The sequence below is a fragment of the Sander vitreus genome, chromosome 13 (assembly GCF_031162955.1).
Source record: "Sander vitreus isolate 19-12246 chromosome 13, sanVit1, whole genome shotgun sequence".
Lineage (NCBI taxonomy): Eukaryota > Metazoa > Chordata > Actinopteri > Perciformes > Percidae > Sander > Sander vitreus.
In genome coordinates, this window is record NC_135867.1 from 21,178,936 (window position 1) to 21,203,110 (window position 24,175).

The 24,175-nt window shown below is 39.6% G+C and overlaps 1 protein-coding gene across 4 annotated transcripts in view; it reads right to left on the reverse strand.

Moving 5' to 3' along the window:
- The window catches only part of fgf11b (fibroblast growth factor 11b), a 35,663-nt gene extending 12,050 nt beyond the window's left edge, over nucleotides 1-23,613 (reverse strand). Inside the window, exons 1-3 of one of the 4 annotated variants that reach the window (XM_078265903.1) lie at nucleotides 23,421-23,613; nucleotides 3,020-3,130; nucleotides 1,707-1,810 (exon numbers count right to left, since the gene is read on the reverse strand). In XM_078265903.1, the coding sequence (XP_078122029.1) occupies nucleotides 1,707-1,810; nucleotides 3,020-3,130; nucleotides 23,421-23,613 (408 nt within the window). Of the gene's footprint in view, nucleotides 1-1,706; nucleotides 1,811-3,019; nucleotides 3,134-5,320; nucleotides 5,353-7,314; nucleotides 7,337-23,420 lie in introns of those variants that run through there. The other 3 variants (XM_078265905.1, XM_078265904.1, XM_078265906.1) reach the window with 3 other exon arrangements.
- Nucleotides 23,614-24,175: the final 562 nt, after the last annotated feature.

Genomic DNA, 24,175 nt, shown 5'->3' on the forward strand with positions numbered 1-24,175 from the left:
ATGGTACTATGATACCCTAAAACTGTCTCTTGCGCTGTCAAAGTTACTGATTATGAGGGTGGGCCAGTGTTAAAAATTTCAAACCGGTTTGATATTAAGCCCAACACCAGACTCGTATACCGAATTTTACCCACTAGGTGTCGAACTTGACTCTTAACATGATGAGACTAAAAGAGCCCATGAATGAGAGTGTGACGATACCAGTCCACACGGTGGCGGTAATGCACCTCTAAGCCATGACTTTTTTTTAACTGCAGTGTTTATAGGTTTCCATTTTATTTTATTTTTATTTATTTTTTTGGATACCGTTTTTGGCTTCGGTGCAGTTTTAGTTTCCTTTGAGACTAACTCTGCCACGTCGTCTCGTCACCCCAAAAAACAAATGAACGTTCTAGCAAACAAACAACCTCTACTGAAATGTGATCTCCTTCATCGCACCGTTCTATAAATACTTATAAACAAACTTACTTGGAAAGTGTAGTATACTAAGCTACCAGTTACATTAAATGAAGCTTCAGCTTCACAACACTGAAGCTAACGTTACCCCACTCAGAGAAATGTAGCAAGCTAAGCTACAGGAACATGGCAAAAGTAGTTTACTAACATTAAATCAAAGCAATTCTTTTATACATCCATGTATAAATCCATGGCAGTTTTATTTCAGACCGCAGCAGAACGCTCCGCTGTGCTTGAGCCTCAGAAATGCTTGAGGAAATGTAGCTTGTGTGGACGCACTTCCTGATCAATATAAAAGAGCTAATCTACTAAAAAGCTATTTGCAGTACAAGTTGGATTTAGTGCGGTGACGTCGTTGGCACAGGTTGCTGATGTAGGCTACTTTTTAATTTGCCAGAATGTGTCATAATGACAAATGCCGGTTCAGCCAGTTTGCATAAAATCCCACTGGTTTAAGCTTGTACAACAACAGCTTGTATGGCCCAACTTTTCTGATTAGACAGCACACTGGGACTAGCACTGTCCTGTGAGTGCACAAGTGTTCTCACCAGATTCACAACCACATGCATTTAATGCATTAGTTGATCACTAACAGCAGAACTTAATCACAGTTGTTATGTCAGCATGCTTGCAAGCATTCAGTCTTGATTGATTCAAAAGCACCTGGCACATGTATTATTATTAAAAGTAAGTGAAACGGGAAACAAATACTGATCTAAACAACAAAACAGAAATAGCATAACATGCATACTTGCCACGTTTCCACCTGCCCTGGACCCAAAATCTGTCAACAGTTCTTGCACTCAAGAAACCCCCGATTCTCCAACAGTAGTTTTCACACCCACTCTCCATTCCTCTCTCCCTGTCTTTCCAAACCTAATTTGAATACTCATGCAAGTAGTCAACAGTAACAAGTAACAGGTTATCACCCTCAAATCCAAAACGAGTAGATGATGCAGCAATAATTGGTATTTCCCCTCTTCTGACTTCCATGTCAGTGATGCGGTCAGGTAATAACTTCTGTATTGTGCGGATGTCAGGACCATGCACAGCAACACATGAAGCTTATATCCCAACCTGAACACTGACATTCCAAGCCAAAACCAGAGCAATCACAATTGGGTTTTTCCCTGAGATTTAGTGTCACAGCAACATATTTTTTTTAATAATATGGTGATTATGATTAAATGGAAAAAATGCAAATTTAGTTTCTTCTATGTACGCATGACTGATCTGCAGGGTATACTTACCGAGGTATAGAGGTATCCTTCACTATTCATGGCAAGGTATAATCCTGTCTTTGCCCCCTGAATTGCCACAATCCGCAGTCCCACCGGTATTAAATTGAACTGTGCTGAATTGGGGAATACAGTAGGAGAGATAGGGTATGATAAAGAGTGAGGGGGAAAAAAAGAGAAAGTCAGGGAAGATTGTGAAATCAAACTACAATACAGAGTCTGCTTTTTTCTGTCTTCATTGTATTAGGCTGAATGGCTGCACTGTCACTGTTTCATGCTATATCTCTCTTAAACCCAAATGCTGAGTCTGTTTATTCAAACATGAACACTATGTCACCTTCGCTATATTTTACACTGCCACACCAAATGGAGCTTAGGTAGGTAGATACAGTACCTGGGTAAAACCTGTTAACACTAAAAGAACTAAACCTATCAAGAAATAATATAGGTTGTTAAATAAATCAAAGTTAAAAATTCTGCTACCATCTTTAAAAGGGCACATGTCTGAGACCGGAAGGTCAAAATAGGCAAATACAACTCTATATATATATATATATATATATATATATATATATATATATGTATGTATATGTGTGTGTGTATGTATGTATGTATATATATATATATATATATATATATATAAAATATACATACATACATACACATACTAGGAAGAGTACACTGCATAGTTTCTGGTCTAAAACCAAACTCGGATTGCTAAAGGTCAGGATGAACATTCACATCATCTCAACGATGGCAGTATGCCACTCAGAAGCACTTTAAACTCAGCTAGCAGCTTTTTATGATTTATAAACTTTAAATACTGAGTTTCAGATTCAATCCGAATTAGTATCTGTGACTTAAAACCTAGTATAGATGGCTTGTTAGGACGAGCACATTAAATTACCAAAGTTTGTCAGTACGACGTAATGTTCCTTCCTATTAAAAGACAAAAATAACAGTACAAATTGGAACAAATTTGACATGAGCTGTCAAAATCCTAACTTTTACTTTGACTCTTCAGCCACCGGGCCCCTATAGCACAGTGTGACACCTGCTGTGGTTCGGTTTAGCTCAGTGTGTAAAGTACAGCATTAACTTTGCCAAAGTTTGGGATTTTGGTCCCAATGAGGGTATGAGCTGTTCCAATATTTGAGCTGTGTATGATGGTGAAAACCACACGTGTCACATGCAAATGGATTCTACCCAGTTCCGCTAGCCTAACTGGTGCTCGAGACTTGACTGTGAATAATTTTTGATATTATGTAACACAGCCACAAGCATGTAGCAAGACATATAGGCTATATACAGAAACACACACTCACAAAATGAGCTGCTTTCATCCCTTGTGCTGTCCATGGTGCCGTCAGGCTGCATCTGCAGGTAGTATCCATGTTGGCTGTATAGCCGAGTAACGATGCCTTTCAGCTGTGGCTCTGCAAGGAACAGGAAAGGGAAAGGAAGGAAAGGAACGCACAGGAAAACCACATCGTATTAGACAGGTGCCACCGCCAGAGGTCGAGTGCAGAAATGACATTCACTGATTTTCGGAACCTGGAAAAGGAAATTGTTAGTCAAATATGTCAGAGTTTGAAGACACTAACCACAGAGGAGTTTTACTGTGTGCAATATCTGAAGTTAGAACATGCTTTGTGTGTAATTGGATGGATTGCATCGGATGTTTGTGCAGACCTTCATGGTTTCCAGAGATATCAATTTTCTGATCCACTGATTTTTTTTTGTCATGCCATAATCAAGTCAAGTCTAACAAAACTAATGGCATTTCTATTAGGGCTGGGTTTAAAAAATTGATTTTCCGATTTACATCGATTTTCATTTGATTGATCCAAAATCGATTCATGAAATCCAAGAATCGATCTTTGTCTCTATCATAATAAACTAGAAGACCTGAGGAATCCATTGGTACCAACTATGTCATGCTAACTTGGGGGTTTAATAATAACCCTTCAAAGTTGGGCTACATTTTGGCCAGGGAAAAGCTAGTATGGCTATTTTCAAAGGGGTCCCTCTGTCACCTTAAGATATCTGAATGAACTGTCAATGTCAATACTAGAGCTGCATTTTTTTATGGTGTGTTCATGTTAAATAAAAAGTATATTAATGTAACTGCTTTAATAAACATTGATACTTTTAATAACGCAGCAGGTTAGAGGGAACCTTGTACAATTGTAGAATATCTTTCATACCCAAGCTAAATTGGTATTGTAACTGAAATGTTCCTAACCATCATGCAGTTGCAAACTGGTCTAGAAACATTACAACACTTGCCAACGGATACAGTATCAGGTATGGTTATATGAAATACCGTTCAGCTCCTTCATTTCCAGAACATGAATATCAAAAGCAAATAAAATAAATCAAAGTCACATGAAAGGCCAAATGGGCACCAGTGTAACGTCTTTAGGGAGTTTTACCAGAGGGGAAGATTCCTGACAGAACAGATGATGATTGATCTCTGACATCATTTCCATAATGGAAGAAGACTAATCCAACCTTTAAACACCTCACAGTACTACAAAAGAAAAGAATACAGCTATTTATGCTGTGTATTTCTTTGTTAAAAGTTAGAGATTTATTTCTAGAGGAGAGAAAATGTTAAAATAGTCAGCACAAAAAAAAAAAGAGTTTAAGCTATCAGTATTCAATAACAATTTCTTAATTGGTGAATTGCCCAAAGGTACCCTTTTGGACTAATTCACCTAACACTGGGAATGCATTATATAAATGAATCTGAAAATCTGTAGTAGCTACTAATTCACCCAATGAATAAAATGCATGTATAACTTAAGCTAAGCTGTAGGTCCAATGGCTTGCTACCAGTGGTATTTTGTAGCAGGAGCTGGGGCCATCAGAGGATGAAGTCAAGTGAGAGCGTTCGTCTGTCTTCCGCTAAAATAAAAAATATATAATCAAGGGGGCTGGGTGGAGGAGGAGAGGATGCAGTGTGAATAGAGCGATTGAATGTTTTATGAGTGGAGTCCCTGCAGCCTACTTTGCGTTCTTTAAAGAAACAGACAGACAGACAGAATCTTTGCAGCAGCTCTCAGACATTACTAGGGCCCCCCCTCCCTCAATTCCACGAAGCACTCTCCGTGTTGAGGAAATCTAAGTTGTCCCCTGAGCTCAGCACATCGCTGCCTCGGCCAGGCTCCTCCAACAGCAAGGAGAAGCCTGTAGGTCCCTTGACATAGCTTAAAGCTCAGTCACGTAGTCTGGTCAGTGAACTAAAGAGTGTCTTCAATGCAGCTTTAATAAGGGAGATGAAGGAGCAGTTTATGGCAGAGCCTCTGGAGGACTGAAGGCCATCTGGGAGTTCCCCCCCCCCCTGCTTAACTTCGCCCATGCCCTTACTCACATTCCTCAAGGAGGGGCCGAGGGCACTGCGCAATCTGCATGTCTTCTTCAGACTGGCAAAGGGAGCCAGAGACTGGCAGAGGATGCATTGAGGAGATCTGTAGGACTATTTCCCAGAGGAAGTGTGCCACGGTTGAGGCATCAGTGAAACTGTGACCTACTCCCATTGTTACATGCAAGCATCTGCAGCACTCCCCATCCTTTCTCTCTTTCAAAGCGGCTTGTCAAAACATTTCAATATCTCTCTCTACTTCTGCACTTTCTTCCTCTTTCTCCCCTTTCTATTTCCTGTTCTTTGAGTTATGTACGCTTTCATCCGACTTAATAACATCATACATCATCCAATCAGGGCAGGGACGCCGTTCATTACTTGTCCCCACAGATGCAAAACGGAGAGATGAGAGAGCGAGAAATAAAGGGAGAAGGGAGGATAAGAGTGACGGCTGTATGTGCTCGAGAAAAAAACACATTTAGTCACAACTTCAATAGACAGCTTGTTCAATATGGCTGCAATCAAAACACCCATCCTTGGTGTCAGGGGCACTAAAACTAATGTTTCACTTAGCAGAGCTGGCTCTAACTTCAAAATCCTCATCTCGGCGCACAATAAATTCTGATCCAGTGTAATGAAAGCTCCCAGCAAAAACTATAACAGTTGTGTTTTACTGCAGCTGCATTAGAGATTCATAGAATATAAAACAAAAAAAACGCTCCGGTGGACTTATGCCACCTTATTACCATACAAATATTGCAACTTTGGACTATTAGTCAGTGTGCCTTCATTATATTATTGTGGTTATTTGGATATAATGCTTTGGAATTTGGAATGTGCACTCATGGTTTGCTACTGAGAAGTTGTTGAAGAAGTTGTGGACATTTAGAACTGGGAGGTACATTTCAATAAGTGGTCACAATAAGGTTTCATAACCTTCATTGTTATGCAATACTGTGAACTGACAGAAGTTGGAAGGAAGCACAGATTTGTTTTGTCTTACTACGATCAACACACACAGCTGTATTTGCCCGTACAACGAATAGTATGTGTAATCTTAACTTCTTTTACTATTAATTTCTTATGATTAATAATGACATCTCAAACCTACAGTGTGATTGATTTAATAAAAATCTTGCATAGCCAGACCTACTGTATCTCCACAGCGCTGGATTATGGTCTGGCTACACCAGTGTATCATTTTGCTTAAGCTCAGTTGGTAGAGCTGGCGCCCATATATAGAGGTTTACTCCTCGACCCAGCGGGCCCGGGGTCGACTCCGCCCTGCGGCCCTTTGCTGCATGTCATTCCCCCTCTCTCTCCCCTTTCATGTCTTCAGCAGTCCTGTCGAATAAAGGCCTAAAAATGCCCAAAAAGCAAGCAGTTTGAACAGTTCTTAACCACAGTCTTGGCCAATCCGTGAAGATAGAGACTCGAGGGGGACGGAAGTCACCATTACTACTTTCAATTTCAGCCAGTAAGAAAGGTGCCTCGGGTCTTTGAAACACGAGCCCTTACGGCTTGTATAGACGTAAACAAGTGAGTTACAGTACACGACTCACTGTGATTATGACTTCTGTCGCCCAATAGTTTGGGGGCAGAGAGTCCCAGGGCACGTCATAGATTTAACTTTTTGTTGGGGTCTAGAAGACAGAATTCTCAGGAAAAAGGAAATAAATGTAGAATAGTGTTATGTAATGAACACTATAAAATTGTTCCAGGATCAAAAGATAGTGTGACACATTGACTATACAGGTAATCTACTTTGGTAAAGTCTATTCATGTGTCTGGATTAAGCGCTAAATTGCTCTTTAAAATGATTTTTCTTTCTATGTATGCTTGCATCTAATGTGAAATTCTAAAGCTGTTTTTTGATTCTAATAGTTGAGTGCGGCAACAAGGCTTTTAACAACATGCAAATGAACAAAACTGTGCATAATCATAACACTGACTTGACTCGGTGTCATCTAATAGCAGAGATGCACTACATCCCCATGCGTATTCTGCCAACTGCTCCCCTCTCATCGTCCTGACAGCACATCTGTGTCTGCATAATGTGTGTACACACACACACACACACACACACACACACACACACACACACACACACTTGTTCGGCTGTTGTTGCAGTACGTTGGCATAAGAAGTGAATACAGCATGCCTCAACAAACGCACAAACACTGTCTCCTAAGTAACACATACCTTTCTTCAGAAAGGAAAATAGAGTACATCACACAGACTACAAACACACACCTGCCAAGGTCTCTTGAAGGAGTTCAAGTTTGGAAAATAAATATATATTCTATAAACAAGCACTAATACTGAAAGTCTTCAATATTCTCTTTCCTTGGAATGTTTAATACCAGATACTGGAACCCAGATTACCTTTCAAACCTTTTTACCCCTGCCACAGGGGATAAAATAAAGGGATACTTGAGATATTTTGTCTTGCACTTAAAATAGAAGTTGATTAGAAAGCAGATACAAAAACATAAGACAAAATCGAAACAGCAGAAGCCGAGAAATTCCTGACTTTTAGTCCCAAGTATGGCTCAAGCTCCAAAACACTGGATCCTACATTTCTTATAATGCAACCGAAATGGGTTAGGGTTCATAAGACCTTACCTGCTTCCTAGATGCACACTTCTTTCGAACCCCACAATTTCTATTTGCATTATGAAGCCCAAGCTGACATCATCAGGGTCATTCTAACCCTAAACTTCAGAAAGCTCCCTCCAGAGCCACAGAAGACATTATATGAGTATGTTCACAGGCTATGTAGTCCTCCTCGTGACGACCAAACTCAACTTCATGTGTGAAATCACTGGAGTGCCCCTTTAAAATTAATGGTTTGTGTCCAAGCCACATACTATAAGAGTGAGCAATCATTACTAGGTAAGCCCCCCTTTCATAAGCCTTGGAGAAGTACACTGACACTGTGACACACTGTGACAGCAGTGTCTACATCTGGTGAGATTAGCAAAGCACACAGAGTTGTTTACATGAGCAAGAAGCCTGTTTGTATCACGAGGATACGTAGTGTGCTCATGTAGTCTCTACTGCTCCACAGGGGTAAACAGAGAAGATGATAACTCGGAAAGCTACTGACTCAAAGGTCATGTTTAGTGATTTTGGGTATGTTGGGGCATACTTGTATTCAAACAGTCACAGCATATATTATGTGACAGGGGGCCAAAAGCAGTCACGGTTTTATGAGACAAACATATCTTTATTTATTTATTTTTTCCCTGTATTTTAGAGTGACAGTGGATAGACAAGAAAGGTGGGAGAGAGATGGGGGATGACACGCAGCAAAGGGCTGCAGGTTGGATTTGAACCCGGGCCACTGCAAAGGCCTCAGCCTACATGGCATGGGGCGCACGCTCTTAATGGGTGAGCTAGAGGTCGCCCCAACATATCTAATGTTTGAAGTAATGCAGTGGTACAGTACTTAAGTACAATTTTGAGGCACTTGTACTTAGTATTTTGTATTACATTATTTTATTATTATTTTTAGCTTTTTCCTAATTTTAATCCACTACATCAGAGCACAATATTGTACTTTTTACTGCCCTACATATATCTGTCAGCAGTTTTTAGATTAACATTTTACATTAAAATAATCTTGTTAATAATTAAATGAGTGGCTTCTGTCAGGGGCTTTTGACCACTTACAAAGACGCAAGGACTAGTTAAGGTCCCTTGTCACATTTCTGATGTCTTTGAGTTGTTAGCAGTTCCATTTAAAAAAGGCCTAACTGTTAAAGGCACAAAGAAGTCCAAAAGACAAATGCAAATGTATGTAGCAGAACTTGTCATCTTTTGTAAACCAACGAATCATCTCATGACCCCTCAGATTTATCTTGTGACCCTTTGGAGAGGCCCCACCCCTAAATTGGGACCCAGTGGCCTAACCTACTGAACTGTAAAACTAGCTCCACCCCAACCAGTTGCAACAGTAAAATGGTACCTACACATTGTTGCATCAGTATTAACAATCAAATTATACCATGTATAAAAATATATTTCGGTCAAAAATATTTTTAATTTCGACATTTAGCTGATACATCATACAAAAAGTACTAAAACTTCCACTTAAGTAATATTTTGAATGCAAGACTTTTGCTTCTAGAGTATTTTATGTATGTATTGGTACTTTTACTTAAGTAAAGGATCGGAATACTTCCACCACTGTTAAAATATGCTAAGAAGTAGTCCCATGCAGTGTAGGGCTGCAACGATTACTGTCATTATCGAGTACTATTAGACTATTTTCTCGATAAATCGTTTTGTCCATAAAATGTCAGAAATCATTATCGTTTCTCAAATTGTTTGTTTTATGTGGCTAAGAGTGACATGATTTCTCTGATACTGTATGAATAGTTCCAGATTTTTTGTCAATCCACTAATCGATTAATCGACTAATCGTTTCAACTCTAGTGTATGCTTTATATTAAATGCTTAACAGTTCACAAGAGCCCTGGTGATCTGACATCCATGTAACACAACAATGTAAGAATGAAGTCGTCCTGAGGGGTTGAAAATAAAGCCATGGTTCAAGACAAACTTTTTGCATAAAACTAAAAAAGGAGAAAACGCTTCAAGGAAATGACCGAATTAGAACTGCAAAGATTAATCAATTAGCTGTCAACTATTAAATTAATTGCTAACTGTTTTGATAATAATTTCATCAAGTTCTCAACTTCTTAAATGTGAATATTTTCTAGTTTCTTCACTCCTCTTTGACAGTAAACTTAGTATCTTTGAGTTGTGGACAAAACAAGACATTTAAGAATGTCCTCTTGTTCCTGAGGGAGACCATTTTCTGACATTTTATAGACCAAACAACTCGATTAATAGAGAAATGACAGATTAATCAACAATGTAAATAATCGTTGGTTGCAGCCTTAGACTAAATAGGGAGTAGTTTGACATTAAAGTCTGGTTGAAAATGAAACTTGTTGTTTTCAGGGTGAAGGACAGGATGTTTACCTTCAGCTCAGATGAGCAGGCTTAGATTCCCAACTCATGCTAAGTTTTCTCCCGTAACAAAGTATTCCATTTAGATCCAATCCAGACTGCTCATAATGATGAATCAATCATGATTAATCCTAATGTATCCTATCTGGTGTGAGTCATCTACTGTGATGTGCATCTCTGTTTTGTAATTAAAAGAACAGCAGGGGCTGCACATTATCTTCCAGGGTGAGCACACTTACATCTGCCTTGCAGAACTTTCACTAGCTATGCCAGAAACAGGACCAGGAGCCTCGACTGTCCTGGGTATTTCCCACTGAGAGGAGGTGTGTGACTACATTCATCACTCCTCCTGGGACACGTGTGGACTTGAGTGACAGAAAACATTCGCTGATCCAGCTCAGTGAAGTGTGGGTCAAAGAGAGCTCGCTGTCTGTTTATGTACATCAGCGCACAGGTGTTGTCAGCATACCGGACAACATGTTGACTCATCAGCAGGCCCATTTCCAAGTGACCTCTCCGCACATGAGCGAAAATATGACTCGCAATTGACAAGCGGAAAAGCAAATGTGTAGAGAGAGTGCCTTAAGGGATGTGGCTTCAAAATATACTATGTATGCACTGTAAGTCAAAGTCAAATTTTACTCTGCCAGTGTTAAAAAATGCTTGCAATATCACATTCTATTGCAGGCAATGTATGTGTAACTGGCATTCCTTATTCTGTTTAACTGTTTCAAGTAAAAGAAATACATCCTAAAGTGAACTTTACATTGTTAATGTATGAATGTATGAAGGATTTCTCAGCTGACAGACATTTTCTTGCGGTTTTGTTATGTTATGTTGAAGAGAAATATTTAATTTGCAGCTTTCAGGCAGAGGTAAACAGAATATAAGTAAGTGGTCCAAGTTTTGTGAAAGCAGTAGCGATTATAGAGCATAAAGAATTTTGTTTATTAAACTGGGTTTGCCTCTAACCCCAGCAGTAGCCGGTCTACACAGGGGTGCCCCTCATCAATTTACATTCAGCACTGATAATCATTTTGAAAATCATCTGGGGGAGACTGGAGACTGGTGTTACTGTACAGCCATTCAGATAGCAATTATGGGTGTGTCTGTATAAATGAGGTCAATGCACATAAGAACCCAAGGTAATCACTTCATGCATCACGGCTGCCATCAAGGACACTTAAACTCTTCGCCACAATGTAATTGCTCTGAAAAATAAGCAGTGGTCGAGGTTTATCGCTAATCAGCGTAGTTTATGGCTCTGTGTTGGTTATCATTACACTAATGTATTTATCTGGCTTGGTTTGAGTGCAGTATGTCGCTTGGTGATCTCCCTCTCGCCAAGCTCCTCTTGATAAGGTTGGAGGTAATTACTGGGGGCCTGCATGACTGAGCAGCCAAGGGCATTTCTTCTTCTGCTATGACCGAACCAAACCGCAGGGGTTTTCCTTGGCTTATATTTTCAGGACTCCCTAACTCTCACCTATACCTTCTCATTGTGCTCCCTTTCACTTTCAGCTGCTCTCTCTATAGCTATTTGAGTATACTTGCATGCATACAGTTGCATGTGTAATGCATATATGCAAGAAAGAGTGTCTCTTGTGTAGTGTTTGATTCCGCTTCTAATAAAAAGGAGAACATGGTTCCTCCTTTTTTTTTCTTTTTTTTTTTCCTAAATTGGGCCATGAGCTACAGTGCTGCTAGTACAGTAATTATCAACCTTGTGGGAAGATAGAGGGGGAGAGAAGGAGAGGAGCAAGGGAGGATTGAAGTCGTGACAGCTAGTTAACAACATGGAGGCAACTCTGATGAATGCTCTACGTTTGACCAGACATAAAAGAGGGAAGGATAGCAAGAGCAAGAGAAAAGGGAAATGATAGAGTGATACAGAGTGTGACAAGCAGTTGTGAGAGGTAGGGAGAGGAGATAGGGGAAGAGAGGTCGAGGAAGCATGTTATAGTAGAGGAGGGAGAAGAGGGATAGCAGGACGAGGGCGAGGTTAAAGAAGAAAAAGGAATGAATGAGGTGTATCCCAACAATGGTCTCTAAATTTGAATTCAAGGCTCCATAAATCATTTCATGTGACAATGGCAGCAGTTCACTTAAGTGAGACAGAGTTATTGCTGCTTATTAAATGGTGCTGACAAGAGCATGTCAAACATGAGCCGAGGCAAATAGAACTCACGCGGCTCCCCTGACATACATTCAATATTCACATATGAGCTTCATTAGCGTTATGACACATGCATATCAGTGACAGTTAACAACATGCTCAGCACAGGGCCTTCAGTGCGATGTGGTGCAACTGCATACATCAGCCCATTCAATAACATTACAGCACCGCATTTTATTTCTTAAGTTTAAAATGTCACACGCCTGTGCTTTCACACGAGTGCAAGACCATTGAGCCTAACAGCTCCCTAACACACCTCATCTATTCTTTTCCCCCATGGACCCTCCAGCAGGGACACAAATAGGCACTTTAATATATGCAGAACAAACAAACACAAACATTCCTCTGCACTCCCACAGGGGTCCAGACCTCTGTCAGATTGTGTGATAATCACACAAGTAAACAAAGAACTGAGCTAAACAGCACAGTGGACAACAAAGCATTCAGAATTTGAAGTTGCATTGATTTGCTTGCTGAAACACTTTGATGCAGCCCTTAGACGGTGGGCTTTTCCCACGCAGAAGAAGAAGAAGAAAACCAAATAGAGATGCCGCGGAGCAGCTCCGCATGAGAGGAGGAAATCCATTGTAGATACCAGCGAAACACTGTCTGAGATGAAGTTTAGCTGACACAGTTTCGATACTCACACAGCTACATAGAAACACACAGATACATGAAGAAGCCGACACATAAATAGATTTGAACCAATGAAGATATAGTACACGTATGCAAACATGCATGCCAAACGAGATTATCCATCAAACACAATAGGTTTTCTGAAAAGTGTACATTTTAAGATGAGGTTTGGCTAGCATTGGTATTTTCATGTAATATTTCCAGTAGTGAGCTATTTTTTTCCCATTTAGTAATGGGGCAGCGCAACCAATGTGTGTGTATTTATTTTTAAGGGGCTCAGACATGAATGCGTTGCATCCCACAGTCTGTTCTCCACCAGATTAGTCCCTGTCACTTCCCGTTTTCTGATTCAGGATTTAATTGAGCAGCTGGATGTTTTTTTGGAGTAGAGGGAGCGCAGGACCGGCAGCTGCAGGTGCATCCTTCGGGGCAGCCGAGGAATGCAACGGGTACTGGAGAGTTGGTCAGTAGTGTGGAAGCTGGTCTGGTGCCAGTCTCGAGTACTCCCTTTGCTCCATTCTATCGACCTCTTACTGTGCGTGGGGCTCTACTATTGATTTAACGATTACAGACCCCTAAAGGTCATCACATGTAAATGAAAAAGAAAATCTATTTTTCTCATTGATGTATCTTAGCTGCACTTGCCACACTCACCTACAGTACAAAAATACTGCTATTATTATAAAATAGTGCTTATTATTCGGGAACAGGGGAATTTCAAATGTGGCATGATGTACTCTGCTCTCTCTTGCAAAAGAGATCTTGATCTCAAGGAGATGACCTGATTAGCTAAGGTTATATACATAGACTGTATATAAAGATCGACGGCATGACAGCTCCCCAAAAGTGAAGCCAAAACATCTCAATCGCCTCCTGGTAGCTGGCTGCAGTATAGGTAAAAAGAACCCGCCCCCTCCATATTAGTGGATAGGACAGGGACCAAACAAAAAAATCTAAGTACACGTCAAATACATTGTTCACAAAGATGGTTTATGTCATTTTAGGTTGTTCATATCACACTGTTGTTTGTTCAAGGGTTCATTATTCTGATAAATTTGATTTTAAGTACTTATTTGATGCTATAAAGATGGCGTGAAACATCATGATTGACAGCTGTGATTGGCTTGCGATTGGTCGGGCATGTGTATGGGCAGGACTTTGATAACACCCGATCACTGCTGCGCAGACTCAGGTTGCAAAATTAAAAGATGGCAGCGTCCGTATTGGGGATTTTTTTGGCTTCACTTTTGTACAGGGGGAGGAAGTGGAGACGCGTCCTTCATCTTTATATACAGTCTTTGGTTATATATGAGGGACACTGGTTATGGGTGATAACACTAATAAACTGGATTCTGCCAATTTCAACACTGTCACGTGAGATTTTAATCTAGTATTTCAGTAACATGTAATAATTACAATTTCGTAGTGTGTACGTGTGTACAAATCATTGACTGTAAAAATAATGGACATAGCTTTTGGGCCTGAAAAGTGAAGCCAATGCGGAAGTGCCTTAAACCTGCATTATATCTAATTGCCAGCAGGGGGCGACTCCACTGGTTGCATAAAGAAGTCCGTTTCTATAGAAGTCTATGAGAAAATGACCCTTGTCAATCACTACTTTTAAGTCTTCTTCAATACAGCAGGATATTAATTTTGTAAAATTGATGATAAAGCAGGGGATGCTTTAGGGGCGTGGCTACAATAAGGACAGAGGCTTAACAATGCTTAACCATGGCACTGTGTACATTAAAATAGTCGTGAACATGTTTTTGGGTGTCCATGTTTTCTGTCTTAAACTTTGACCCTCTCACTGTGTGTTTTCACTTCATCAAAGTTAATTGGAGCATTTGGTTGCCTAAAAATGTCTTGTTCAGCATTATGCCAACTAGGGCTGCCCCTAACGATTATTTTTGTCATAGATTAATGTAATGATTATTTATTTGATTATTCGATCAGTCTAACGATTGATTTGCACGTTATTCTAAAGATTTTTTAACTGAAGTTTGGAGAATCAGTATTTTTACTTAAGTACTTGACATTAAACTTAAAATGGCTATGACATGGATTTATTTTATCACTGGAGTAATATGCAGTCAAGATAATCAATGGCAAATGTATTTTTGCATCAGTGTGGGGCAAGGAAAATAATGCAGGGCGACAGACTAACTTTTTTTACTATGAGCACTGTAGTAAAAGTGAGAGACACAAGTGTAGATCACAGCGTTATGCAGTTGACTAATCGTTTCCCCCTAGCGTTTAGCTTAGCGCAGCACCATTGCAACCATAAACAACACTGGCTTGGCCAATCATCACATCCGTTTGCAAAAAAAACAAGATTTTGAGGCCCGTATTGCCAAATTCGAGGCTTCAAAAGGGCAGTCCACAAACCAATGGGTGATGTCACGGATGCTACGTCCACTATTTTTACACTGTATGGTACAAATGGACACATCTTTTTGATCTCTTATCGGAGTACTTCCTGGTTCCTTTGAAGTACATCAGCCATTCATGCTCCTCCTCCTCTCACATCCTCTCTGCCTCTCCTTCTCCTTGTCTTCTCATCATTACCTCTATAGGTGTCTTCCATCTTGACTGTCTTTCTCTTGTTAGAGGTAAATTCAATCTGTCCTTGTCAGCTTTAATCAAAGCCCCCACAGATTAAATTTTGCAGGTATGTGTGGGAGGTTAAGGTGGTATCTTCAGGACGACAGGAAACAAAAACAGTGTTCTTGTACACACATCCCTCCACCTCCTCACTTTGAATAAGACTTAAGGCCATTGTCAACCGCCTCTCTACAACTCAGTATCTTTTCACAAGCCAACTCTGAACTCTAACTGCAATGGTACTCATAGAAAAAGTCGCTGATCCCCCTGATCCCTCATGTCCATTGACTTTATTGTCTAAAGAGCGTCTGCAACCAAGAGATGGAAAGTTAGATAAACCTTCAAAATTAAAAGAAATACATGAATATACAATAACTCCCTTAATCTCTAATGGATTTTTACTTAATTAAAACAAGCTAAAAGATTAGCGCTCAAAACTGCGTTGTTTCATCGTGGTTTAATCTGATGTGTACATCTTGGAGGAAGTTTAAGGGATTAACTAAATCACCTACTATTACGCATGAACAGCTGCATCCCCACCCTCGTCATTGGTTACCATTGGGTTCCAGATACTGTATTTAAGTTCCCTCTGATGAAACAAGGGTTGTTCAAAGCAGAAAATCCCCAGACATTGGATGACCTCAACAGCAATCAGCCACTAATCTTTTGTTTGTCTTGTCTAGATGCAGACAAACAGAAAGCTGTTGTTTCTTGGTAATCTCTTAAATGTTGATTAGGGCTGGCTATCGTCAGCCCTAAGCGGTGTCATGGCACTTTTACTCATTTTGGTTGGTAAATTTAGAACTGAGATGTGCCGGTTTGTAGGTTTTACTATATAGAGCCAAAAACTGCCACTCACTAAAATGTTATTCATGAATTTTACCTTACGAAGGTTTGAGGACCGAAACATAAATAAAGTGAAAGTAATTGACAGTTTTTTGATTACTAAAAACTGTTAACAACACCCAAAAGACATCAGAACATGTATGAAAATATGGGTAAGTGCATATAATCTAAGAGACACAGACGGTGTGAGCATTTAGCTACATCATTTTTTTTTATAGTTATGTCTTGGCAATATTCAGCACTTGGTTATGGTTAAGGAAAGATCAGGGTTTTGGTTTAATATCTAAAATGTAACCAAAACCAGAATCTTGCCTTAAAGCCCCTACAAACAAGGTTTTTGTGTTTAATTTTATTTTTTTACTTACATGTTATTGATTGTTTCAACATATACAAAGCAAAACAAAACGGTATTGTCACAGTACAACTTTGCTGTCAGGTAATATGTCAGTTCAACATCTCAGACATTAAGCATGGTTTTATGGCTTATAATAGAGGGGTCATACATTGCATTCGTTTGTGGGTTGCTATAATGAGCAAGTAGTGATAAATCGGGCACAGCCATTTTAAAAGTAGTGAGGATGTGGAGGAAAGACCACCAACCACGTGTCTTATTCCAACAAATACATTATCCATGTTGTCTGTATATAAGTATAAGTCCTTTTGCAAGCGTAGTAGTAGTAGAGTCAGTCTTTCCATCTCATGAATCTCTTTAATCATTTCAATCCAGTTATCTACTGTGGGTGGATCCCTCTGTAACCATTTAGGAGTGATTACTTCCTTTGCAGCTGTAATCAATATTTTCAGAAGGTATTTGTCATATCCTGTTATTCCCTTTGGTAGATAACCCAAGTTTTTGTATTGTTTATTAAAAACTCAGTTTATCTGCTTCATCGTGACTGTGAGTATGTGGTTTGATCAGGTTTCAGATTCAGAAAACTTTATTGTCTGTCATGACAAAATAGTCTTAGACGTGGCTCAACAAAAACAAACTCAGAGCTTTGATTGACAGTGGCCTTCCAACATTAGGAGCAGCCTTGTCGTCACATTTTGATAAAAACATGTTTAGCAAATCATAATTGGTCCTTATAAGTGTGGGACATAACCTTCTTATAACTAAGCCCTGCTCATTAAACTGGTCTGTAGTGCACAGAATAAATAATAGAAAATATAGAAATCTTGTATGTGAAATAACCCAAACTGTTCCAACTTTGACAGAAATTTGTGTGTTCATAAAGGAGCACATTGCTTACAATAAGACGGTGATTGAGAAACTATGTTTTAGGGCCTTTGCTTCCCCAGACCACCTCTATAGCACTTCCTATGCTCAGAAAAAACACTCAAGACGTAGCTGGCATAATAAATAAGTAGCATATAAATGTGCTAGCGACACAACATTGACACGACCCACCCACCCACCCAACTTTATCTAACATGAATTAAAGGTCCAATGTGTAGGAATTTCTCCCATCTAGCGTTGAGATCATATTTCGCAATCAACTCTCTCTCACCACGCAGTTCAAAGTACGTGTTACAGCTACGGTAGCCTTCACGCTTCAAAAAGCCGGTCTCTTGCTCTTTTCAATATCCTTTTTCTTTTTCTGGGCGAAGAAGAAGACTCCTGTTCCTGAAATTTGGTTTTTGAATACGTGTGGTCCTTTCCTTCTTCAAACTTGGCGGGGCCGGGAAGCGACGATACCCATTAGCAGCATTAGCAGCACCTGTGAGTTTATCACGTGACAGCGAAAACGCGAAAGGCGGAGCAGTATGTCCTGTATGTCACTTACAGGCTAACGTATTTCAAGATGGCGAATGCAAATTTAAAATGTCAAGCAAAAAGGAATACTTGGAATTGATGGTGGTGGTAAATATTCAAGTTTGTGAACGGGCAACAACGATTTTGATAATGAACAACTAAACATGTTACACACTGGACCTTTTAAGTAGAAGAAAAATGCTCATCCTTCAACCTATTTCATAGACAGATTATTAAACAAGAGAAGAACTGAAGGAAGCTGTTTTGCAGTGACTGTTCATAACCAGCCCCATGGCTTCCCATCTCATGTTCTCTGCATGCTGCCTCTATGACAGTCTGATTCATAGCTCTTTTCAGTCCCACCCACCTTCACTTTAATCTCCACTGCTATCTCTCCCTACTTCTTTTCCTGTATATTTGATTACCTTTTTATCTGTGTCCACCGCCGTCATTGCCACCCACCTCTACCTTTTGATGAAATTTTTCTCTGACATCAGTAAAATCTTTTACTTTTCTCTTTAAACCTCTGTTTACATCCACAGACTTGCGCTACCTCTCTGTCTCTTTCTCTGTCTCTCTCTCTGACCCCTGTCACAGTCAGTAAAGTTCTAATGAGAAGCTACCTAACACTGCATTGTCTGATCAGGTGTTGTTGAGTAAGCGAGTTTGCGGCCCGGATCTTTTGGGGTCAGCTTAATGCTATCCTCTGCTGGATCTCTCCTTGTAACCTGGTCTGCCGCTCGCCAGCCAGGGCCTACATTTGTGCTCCAACTGTCGACTGGCCCCTCGGATGCTTACTCCTACAACATACTACAGTGCACCTCCATGCCGAACAGCCCACACAAGGCTACAAGATGTCTAGGCCTGCACTATATTTGCATGTATTAGTTTCTAATGACTCAGCTAGTGTTGCTGTTTTTAATGCATATTTGTAATTGTACGGTAATACTTCTGAAACGTCTAGTGACATTTCTTTTCTACCAAAAATTGTTTCTGTGTATCACATTTCCGGCTAATTTTGTGAATTAAATGTCATCTAAAATTTAAATGTCAATTAAATGCTTATCATTTCCATGCACACACGTTTGTGCTAAGATTGTGTGCTCATTTGAGCTAACGTAGAAAAGGCATTAAAGGTGATAAACGGGGGCAAGCAGCTCGATATCCCTCCCTTTTCAAGTCAGATTCCACCTTGAACAAACTAAGAGGGTGATCATTGATTAATCACTATACATTAATGAGCTGCATTGATCTGAAAGGAGGGCAGCAGTGCAGATCACTGACAGTGGGAAAGTTTTTACATTGGTCAGGCCAGCCCTTGAAGGGGTCCCTTCGTATAGTAAGGGACAGTGCAGGACACCCAGATGAGGGTAATGAAGAGGGGAGAGGCAGGTAAACTCAGGCAGACTCTTTGGTTTGTCATGGATCTCATCCAGTGTGAGCTGTCAACCACATGTATAAGCAGCAGCGTTTATGTCCATCCCTATCATTTCACTAGCTCGATGCTTTATGACGGTAGTAAATATAGCTTGTGTGTGCTGGTGTGATGCTAATATGACAGCTGAGGAAACACTCTACTTGTATTTATAAAAAAAAAAAAAAAAAAAAAACAGCTGTTAGAGATTCTACAGAATACTGTGACGGCTGTGCTGTGTGGAGAAAACAAATGAATGCATTTCCTGGTAACACGGTATTAACTTATGCGAACTATAATGTGCAAAAGATATGCAATTGTGTTGCATAAATGCGGAAACATAATCTCTAAGCCTTTTTAAAACCCATATATGGGTTATATATAGCCTAAATGAAGCTCATTTTATCTTCCCTCTCAATTTAAAACAAGAAGGATAACACTAGTTACTTTGTATAAACAGTAGCAGGCATTACTTACGTTGCCTGTTGGTGGCAACATTAATAAGTCTACATCTAGTCTATTGGGTTGGATATTATTGGATAAAATAAGTTTTGTATAGACATTCATGGTACCCAGAGATGTATCCTAATGCTTTCTGTGATACACTGACTACCACTAGCACCACCAACATGTCAACATGTTTAGTTTTTTTTGTGAAATGTCTGGACTATTGTATGGATCGCCTGGAGATTTGACAGAATATCTATGCTGCCCAGAGGATGAATCCTAATAACGTTGTCGATCTTCTGACTTTTCATCTAGTGCCATCATGAACTTCAAGTTTCAGTTTGTCCTATACTTGAGTTGATGCCCAAATACATGCCAAAGTTAATGGCTCTCCCATCAGTCTTGGCTGTAATTTTTGTTTAGTGCAAATGTTAGCATGCTATCATGCTAAACTGAGATGATGAACATGGTAAACATTATGCCTCTTAAACATCAGTAAATTAACATTGTCATTGTGAGCATGTTGCAATACTAGCATTAGCATTTAGCATTTCATACAGCTTCAGAGCTGCTAGAATGGCTGGTCTTGGTTTTTTTACCTGAATTTGTAATATTCATATACACTGTCACCACAAGAACATACTGTACAAAGCTTTCTTTTTTGCACACTGCTACATATGGGCGCATGCACAGACACATAAGCAACACAACACACAGGTAAACAGGTTATAGCCAGTTTAAATAAAAAAAAGGGATTGTCTAGGCTACACAGATGCAAAACAATATTCTTTTTCTAAGAAATAAAGCTGTATTATTACAGTATGTTATCATTGTTTTGTCACGTTTGCAAAGTCTGAAAATCAGGGCTTATTGAGCCAGTACCAACACATCTGTATATGTCTATTACATAATACTACAAATGCCACTGGATAGAAAGACTTATTTCATCCCCAGACAGATGTCATGTGAAGCTTTCTGCAATTCTCACCCAAAAAACACCCACTATACCGTATCTTATCCATGAGTCTTTTCGCCATGCGGTGGATACCAGAAGTTTTTGAAGCACAATGCTATTTGAAGCACAGTAGACATATGTGAGCACAGTGGTGCAGAATGAAATGAAAGTCCTCATCAAGCACAAAGCTCTGCTCATCGCTCATCATTCTCGTGTTCAATCTGCTTAGATGCAGTCTTTAGCTCCGGAGGGGAAGGGGGTGGGGGGGTTGGGGGGGTGGAAAAAAAACACTCAAAATTCACTGTGTCTTCCCCAATCAGCCATGAAAGTATGTGGCCTCTTTATGAAGGATGTTTACTTAGCGACATTTCTGTAATATGCATAATTTAACTTAAGCATACTACACTTTCTAATTGTGCATGAATAAGGCAAAATATTTTCTCAGTCATGAATTAAATAATTCAGCAGTATACCAGTCACACCAAAGGAGTAAAGAATACTGCACAAATAAATAATTTAAAAAATCATTACTCTCTCCTGAATTAATGCAATAGTGCATTTAGAAAAAGGGAAAAAAAAAAAAAAGGTTTTATGGAAATGAATATAGGGTTTACATATGAAAAAAATTAAACAAACAAGTTAGCTTTTAACTTAGCAAGATATTTTATCATTTATGAATAGTAATATGTAACAAGAACATAACAACACACACTGTACCCACAAGCACAACATCAAGGAGATTTTATACCTTTAATTGTGCTCATTTGTGTTGTGGCACATTTTTCTTATTGATTGACAAGAGAGAAGGTGATGTTGGCAACACATCACATAATTCTCCATTCAAAGCTTCAGTGTTGAAGTTCTGCTTTCAAAGAGAAAGTACATCAGAGAACCTGACCGAGATAATCAGCACTGGGACATTTTTACCCACATTTGGTTGTGTGGCAGGTGTGGATGTTAAGACAGACTACTGTAAGATTGAACTTTGAAAGGTTTACCATGACACTGTACGGTAGCCCAGTCCACCAGAATTAGCTTTTTCATTTTTTGTCACGTGTGTGATGAGAATTACAGACATTTTGTGATTGTTTTAAGCACAAATGATACGTATAAACACTAAATAACCAAACACTACTTAAACAAGCAGTTGATTAATCCAAACAATATCCATTGCATTCGATGTGTTACAGTATGTCCCAATTTTCCCTAATCAATTTACAAATCAAAATCTCAATCGACCAATGGATTTTCCTCTTCCAACCACATGTTGTGCTTGTGTTGGTGCGGATGTGTGTCACTTACTGGATGCTGCATAAAATCAATTAATACATTTAAAACAGAAGTTGCTTAACTTCTACTCAAACTTGGTCCGGCTCAACAGTGCTGGGACAAAGCCTGAAATTCGGCACATGTCCCTCCCCTTCCACTTTCTCAGCAATCTGTTTTGCAAGGGGCGCCGTCACTGCATCCGGGGTTAGCGCCACCCAGGACGGTTATGATTGGTTCAAAGAAATACAGACCGATCCGAACATTATTTTTTCCTATCCTAGAATAGATAAGCGGTGTAGCCAGATCATACTCCAGCACAGACACAGCACTTAGGAGACAGGTCTGGCAATGTGAGACCAACTCAAACTGTTCAGGTGTGTGCATGTACAGCTGTCATTCGTTTTTACATTTCCAATTATTTCTCCCATTGCATGAGATTGTTTTGCAATTGTAATCATGTGCACGTGGTGATTGGTAACTGAAATGTGTGCAGATGAATTTGCCTTGAATTCCACATTATGCAGATGTGTATAAGACTCGACAGAGTACTTAGACCGCATACAATTGTAATGATGGCTTTCAGTTAATTTCACAATTTATTGTTCCTGCAGGTTTGCGCTTAATTATGCGTTTTGAAAATAAATGCAAAAGTCCCATTAGGTGTGTGGAAAGTCATTTCAGCTGAGTTTTGCATTTATTGAACAACTTGTTTTATTTTTACTTTGGCAGAGGTGAGTGCAGCAGCTACCATTGGTCAGTATATCAAACAGGCGAAGCTGCATGAGGTGGCTGCCCTGAACAACTGCTACTGTGAACCTAATAGGATTCATGAGCTATGATAGCAACAGATATTTACACTAGTTGATTATGTTTAACTGTAAACTTATGGTAGATTGTGCATAAAATACAGATCTCATGCTGGGGGATGACCTTGTTCCTAACGGAAAGGTATTTTGATACAATGTTGTTCTGTGCTTGAGAACTGAACATTATGAAAAAAAGCTCTCTGGCAGGTTTTTGATCGACTAAATAAACCTATGGGACTCATTTTTTTTCAATTTGTCTCTATACTGAAGTAAAACACATTAACTTAAAAACTTGGCAACAAATGGAATTATTAACTTTTATGATTATAGATTCATTTTGTATTTAATTACTTGTAAAAATCTAAATCTAATTTGCTCCATTTTCAGTTGTTTCATAAGAAATGTAAGCTTTCATTTGTAGCCGACTAGGCCAACATTTGAGCAAGAAAAGAAACAAGCAGAAAAAGACTCACCCGGTCTTTTCTCGTTTCGACTTTTTCGACCCCCGCATAGTCGTACTTTGGAGATCAGGACCAGGATCTGTTTCTGGCACAAGGACTTGTTGCTCTTAGGACAGGGCTTGCGCTTGTTGGCTACCGGTCGGTTTCCTTGTTCCTCCTTGACCGCCCGTTTCTGTCTAATGAGAGAGCTGGCGAGAGCTGCCATCTTCCCCCCCCTCTCAGCTTTGGGAGGGGGGTGTCTTCCTTCCCAGTACCCCCTTTTCTGGTTTGTCTTTTGCTTTCCTCAAAAAACTAGAGTAGGACAGACGGTTAAGAGAAGCCCCCACAGGGGAGATCAGGCGTCTAAGTGGGTTAACAGGGAAGAGTTTAGTTTGAGGGTTCCCTTGGAGAGGAAAGAACTGGAAGAGATGCAAGTTCACCTGCAGTCCAATGTAAAGCCTCCACTGACGAAAAATTCAAATCTGACACTAACAGAGCGCATGAAAAAGTGCCAAAGTCACATTTTCAGTTAGAGCAATAACAGAAAGACCAAGGTTAGAGTGAATGACTTTTAAAAAGGTGAAGATGGAGACCTATTTCTACCCCTCTTCCCCACTCATCTTTCACATTAAAATGCACCTCAACAGCCAAGTTCAAAATATTGTATTGCAAAATAACTAACCTACTTTGACTAGACAACACCAAAGAGAAGGAGCTCAAATTATTTGACATATAAAAACACTTTTACTGAAGAAAAGTGAAATCATTTTGAATGCTAGGAATCTCTT